The sequence below is a fragment of the Guyanagaster necrorhizus genome (assembly GCF_019112545.1).
Source record: "Guyanagaster necrorhizus MCA 3950 unplaced genomic scaffold BT62scaffold_129, whole genome shotgun sequence".
NCBI classification, from domain to species: domain Eukaryota; kingdom Fungi; phylum Basidiomycota; class Agaricomycetes; order Agaricales; family Physalacriaceae; genus Guyanagaster; species Guyanagaster necrorhizus.
The window spans coordinates 1-4591 of record NW_025065008.1 but is presented as its reverse complement, the minus strand read 5'-3'; the positions used below and the strand labels follow the sequence as shown (position 1 = coordinate 4591).

The window sequence follows — 4591 nt, the reverse complement described above, 5'->3', positions numbered from 1 at the left end:
TCGGGATGGCATAGCAGTACGGAGATGGTCATAGTTGGACCTTGAATACAGACTCGTGAGCAGCAGGTGGCGGAGTTTCAAACACGGTTTGAATTACCATCATCATCTTATCATCAGAACCACCTTTTCTACGCCCTTTCCTCAGTTTCCTTTCTTCAAACCCAGCAGGGCGATAGACTCTTGCAGCCATACGACGGATCTAATAAAAAATGGTCACTGTCTCCTTCCTTGGACAGCTTTGCCGTTGAATTAGGCTGACTCTTGGTGTTTCTGCTCTGGATCAAAGATCTAGCTTGGCTTTTGGTACGTTACAACGAAATATCGCCAATACATTGACTCACCATACTACGGCGTTTTTCTGGCTGTCCTATTCTCCGTATACTTTTCCTGAAAGAATTTTATGCGTACTGTTGCACCGAATGTCGTGATGAAATTCGAATACTCTTGCCTTTGTAAGGAAGCGGTGAATGTTAATCAAAAGCGCGAATTTACGAATGTTCGTGCATTACGCGCGGATACTGAGCAGACGCCGAAACATTCAAGGATTACTACCTGAGCCAATTTGCCAAGGTTGTAATAGACGCGTCGTTATTGACTTGTACTTCCGATACTGTGTTCAAGTGACCGTAACATCTCCGAAAAGCCTCATATCGACCAAAATCCTTCAGCTTATCTCCCTGCCTGTCATACTCTGGGACAAAAAAAACGGTTGATTCATTCGTATTCACGGGGACACTTGGCTTGTGGTGCTGATGAATGGATGGTAGGGACGGCAAAGAACGGTAGCTAGCTTCGGAGTTTCAAACACGGCTCGAACTACTACCACCACCATCTACCACCACCGTCTATACCCCGCCCTTTCCTTTCTTCAAGTTCGCAGCAGTGTCCAAACCCGGCAACACAATATTACCTCCCGGCAAGACAACAGACCCCCTAATCCTCGCAGTACTCGAAGTTTACGACGAACTCGAAGATCTCATGCCTTGGCTGGAACTCGAAGATCTCATGCATCGGCTAGAACTCACCACGGCCTCTGAACTTGACACGGCCCTGGAATTCGCCGAAAACACAATTGCACATTGCAAGGACTATCGACAGAGAGAATCTCTCCTTCGTGAACTGGCGGCGAAAATCGTGGACATGAAGGTTGAAGTGCGTAGAGCGTTTGGCGAAGACTCTCGTACGTTTCACAGATCGCTTTGTACACGCCTAGCATATTTATTTCATTCTAGCTGCGTACAGGATTCTGGTCCTGCGTGGAAGGCGGATCGATTATTGGTGATTATGCTCCTCGCTGTGTCGCCTTGGCGCATCAACTTTTTCGTTGAACTAGGTTGAAGACCGTGAGGATCATTCACCTGCTCTTGTCCAAATATTTCTGGTTCGCGGTACTCCTGTTTCTCCTCTGGTTTCTATTTCGGGTCAAAGGTCTAGCTTGACTGTCGGTATGTTTTCAGCGAAATATCGCAGATGCTCGTCGTTTGACCATAATTACAGCGTTTTCGTGGCTGTATCACACTATACCTCTATATACCTTTTCTGAGAGGACCTTATATCTACTGTTGTACCCGCACAATGTCGTCAATGTAATCGAGAAAATACTCTGTAAAACGAAGTTCATCGGCGAAGGCATCGTCTTGGAGAATTTTCTGTACTTTTGGCGTTAAAACTGCGAACGTTCATGCATCACACGCGAATATTGAACAAATGTCGGAACCTTCAAGTGTTATGCATTATTGCTTGAGTCAGGATCGTAATAAACGTGTCGTTCTTGAACTGTACTTACATCTGATCCCCCAAGTCCTCCTATGAAGCCTCTTATCCAAACTCTTCGAATCGGTCAGCACCATAAAACTAGAAGCTGGGGATGAGAGATAAATCCACGTATCACAATCATCTTCGAACATACTAACGCGTATCCTTTTTCAAGAAATCAAAGGAGATGAATGTAGACGCCTGGTACTCAGTATCTAAGTAACGTTTCACAGCTGCCGAGATATTGATAGTGATAGTGACGTGGGGAAATGCAGCCCGAAGCCATAGCACCAAGGAACGTTTCTCAAATCTGGAGGCTGGAGCGTGAATGGGAAAATCTTCGTAACTGTAAACCCAAACAGACGGTATGACGCCTCCCTGCATAAAAGGAGGCACAAACCTAATGGGAGATGAATGCTCGTCGCTCAACCTGCCAATGTCATTGAATGAAGGTCCTGCAAGGCAGCAAGCCTTATGGGCCAGAAATACCACAAAAAAAAACCTGACTTCTTCCGCTGATGAGTCGATTCGGATTCGAACTGAAGACCTTCTGTGTCATTGGTAAGAGTGTAATGTGAGACCCGATAACCAACGACGCCATCAACCCAGTGGATTAACACTGCCTGGTAATTAACTGTGGACATGATGACCGACTTTTTGGGAACAGCTTCTTGAAAACGGAGAACTGTATGTCACTCTTGTCCTCTTATACCGGTCTTCTAAACTCTAAACTGTTTACCGTATCTGGTCCTTCCAACTTAGCACAATGATCAATACTTGGAGTTGAAGAATGCGAAGGTGCTTTCGTTCTCGTGTGAATCTTCCCATTCCTCTTCTTTATAATTATATGTAGTCCTACAGAAAGTCCAAGGCACACAACTCATATACAAATCCTTTGCTGAAATGTATCCAACAATGTTGTATTGACGTGCCGGGTGGCGTAGACGTACCACTCGCAAAGGTTGATGCTACGCCATACACCCCTGAATGTCCCACCAGTAGGAATTACAGAACAGGGTCCGCTGTGCATTCTATAACACGAACGGGGCGATTGTGAGCGTTGACGGTGGGAGTGTCGCTGGTGAATCCTTGAATGTTATTTCTATTTCCACCGAGCCAAGCGACAGAACCAGAACCAGCAGTAGGAAACAAGAGGAAAGAAAATAGTGCGAGCTCGAACACTTCACGCGTCGGGCCTCAATGGCAAAATTTTCTCGATTATAACCTGTATGCAAGGGTCTGTTATCATCGTCACTAGATCAAACGAAAATAGCTGATGCATAAACTCCTGAACTCAAGAAGATTCCGACGCGAGTATGAGTTCTTATCTGGGATGGTACGACGCCATTCTTTTCATCTGTCTTGGTTGTACAAACCTCCAGCTTCAAGCTTCATCCTGAAAGACCCACTTGCAATCACCATTCCTTCTCTCCGTCTATGGGTTAGTACGAGTTCCTTTGGTCTCCTCTCGTTGCTTTCCACAGAATATCTCGTATGGTCTGCTTGTTTAAAATTACACTGCTTGGGGTCATCGAAACCAAGTCAGTCTTTAGACGGGAACACCATGATATCATAACGTCAAGGGGGGAAATTTTTTGTAAAACAACAAAACATTCAAGGATTTACCAGCGATATTCCGCCATCAACACACAAAACCGCCCCGTTGGTATAATCCGATACTGCCAGGTAGATCGCCGTCGTCCCAATCTCTGCATCACTACAAAACTCGATTCAACAACCGATCTCATCCAAATACCGAGCGTACTCACGATCCAGGCCTCCTAGCAGGCACCTGCGCCGCAGTACCAGGTGCAGGCTCCGCCATGATCATCTCCAAAATCTCGGGACCTACCAATTGCGACTCAAACGCGCCAGGGTGCACTGCGTTCACCCGAATCGGGATACCTCTCCCAGCAAAACTCGTCCCGAGAACAAGGGTCAGTTTGTCTAACGCTGCTTTCGTCGCACCATAAGCCATCTGATCAACTCAGTTCGATGCAGCTTTATATACGAATATCAGGACAACGTACACATACTCCCGGCCCCGGTGTGTTGAGTCTTGCCGCAATGCTGCTGATGTTGATGATGCTTGAGGTGCCTTGGGGGCGGGAATGGGCTCCCTTGATGAGGAGGGATTGGAAGGCGCGCACGACGAAGAATGGAGCGATGGTGTTCAGTGCGAAGATGTCGGTCCAGTTCTGTATGGTCTCGGGTTCGAGAGGATCTATAGCCGCGTCCTTCTTGGTGGTAAAGTCTGGGTCGCGAAGGGAGCCGGCGAATCCGGCACTACCAGGAGATTAGCATGTGGAAGAGGCAAATGGGGTTATGATGTACGAACTTGTTGACGAGGATATCGAGCTTGCCGTCGATATCTTCAATATGCTTGGCGCTGGCCTTTACAGCTTCTTCGTCAGTTATGTCCATCTGCAGTCTATGTGTGGGTGAGCAATGACTACATGGAAGAAAGGATGGTCACAGACGGGATAATGGACCCTGGAACGCCCGTAACTGACGCGGCGGCTTTCTCGAGCACGTCCAACCTTCGGCCAGTGATGTATACTTTTGCTCCATTTGCAGCAAAGGCCTTTGCAATCATAAATCCTCTGTCAGAGAGTCAATCGTGGGTCGTAAATGAACGCCAGGAAACATACATCCCCGTCCCTCCGCCTGTAACGAGGCCTACTCGTCCCGACAGTGACATCATTGTAGTCACACTGAGATCCGTCATGGTTGTGAAATGCTGAGTACTTTCTGGAATCCATGCTTTTATTCCAGTGTTACCGCCTAGATGACATGAATTCAGCTCTTATTCAGCGAGACCATACCCCGGTGTGTA

The 4591-nt window shown here is 47.1% G+C and overlaps 3 protein-coding genes and 1 non-coding gene across 4 annotated transcripts; 1 reads left to right on the top strand and 3 right to left on the bottom strand.

Moving 5' to 3' along the window:
• Window positions 1-786: 786 nt before the first annotated feature.
• Window positions 787-1622, top strand: BT62DRAFT_1081815 (uncharacterized protein). Its single transcript, XM_043179717.1, has 4 exons — window positions 787-1180; window positions 1233-1278; window positions 1334-1445; window positions 1498-1622. The coding sequence occupies exons 1-3, from the start codon at window positions 979-981 to the stop codon at window positions 1437-1439; spliced, it is 354 nt and encodes a 117-aa protein (XP_043032564.1). The 5' UTR covers window positions 787-978; the 3' UTR covers window positions 1440-1445; window positions 1498-1622.
• BT62DRAFT_1014447 (uncharacterized protein) lies at window positions 1557-2399 on the bottom strand (the record flags this gene model as incomplete). The annotated part of the gene is made up of 4 exons (XM_043178217.1): window positions 1557-1669; window positions 1787-1854; window positions 1910-2210; window positions 2258-2399. The coding sequence occupies 4 exons, from the start codon at window positions 2397-2399 to the stop codon at window positions 1557-1559; spliced, it is 624 nt and encodes a 207-aa protein (XP_043032563.1).
• BT62DRAFT_t214 lies at window positions 2275-2362 on the bottom strand. Its single transcript has one exon. It is a non-coding gene; the product is annotated as a tRNA-OTHER (tRNA).
• Window positions 2400-3254: 855 nt separating the features above from the next.
• BT62DRAFT_939308 (NAD(P)-binding protein) lies at window positions 3255-4591 on the bottom strand. Its single transcript, XM_043187708.1, has 6 exons — window positions 4407-4591; window positions 4236-4358; window positions 4094-4186; window positions 3786-4041; window positions 3525-3733; window positions 3255-3472 (listed from the first exon to the last, which is right to left on the bottom strand). The coding sequence occupies exons 2-6, from the start codon at window positions 4349-4351 to the stop codon at window positions 3370-3372; spliced, it is 777 nt and encodes a 258-aa protein (XP_043032562.1). The 5' UTR covers window positions 4352-4358; window positions 4407-4591; the 3' UTR covers window positions 3255-3369.

What these genes read in the sequence shown, in the direction of transcription:
- BT62DRAFT_1081815 (XM_043179717.1), top strand. Translation starts at nt 979, where the DNA reads ATGCCTTGGCTGGAACTCGAAGATCTCATGCATCGGCTAGAACTCACC. An exon ending in AGCGTTTGGCGAAGACTCTC is followed by an intron (nt 1,181 to 1,232) that starts GTACGTTTCACA and finishes ATTTCATTCTAG; the next exon opens with CTGCGTACAGGATTCTGGTC. An exon ending in GGAAGGCGGATCGATTATTG is followed by an intron (nt 1,279 to 1,333) that starts GTGATTATGCTC and finishes TCGTTGAACTAG; the next exon opens with GTTGAAGACCGTGAGGATCA.
- BT62DRAFT_939308 (XM_043187708.1), bottom strand. Translation starts at nt 4,351, where the DNA reads ATGATTGCAAAGGCCTTTGCTGCAAATGGAGCAAAAGTATACATCACT. An exon ending in CTCGATATCCTCGTCAACAA is followed by an intron (nt 4,042 to 4,093) that starts GTTCGTACATCA and finishes ATCTCCTGGTAG; the next exon opens with TGCCGGATTCGCCGGCTCCC. An exon ending in CACCGGGGCCGGGAGTATGT is followed by an intron (nt 3,734 to 3,785) that starts GTACGTTGTCCT and finishes TGAGTTGATCAG; the next exon opens with ATGGCTTATGGTGCGACGAA.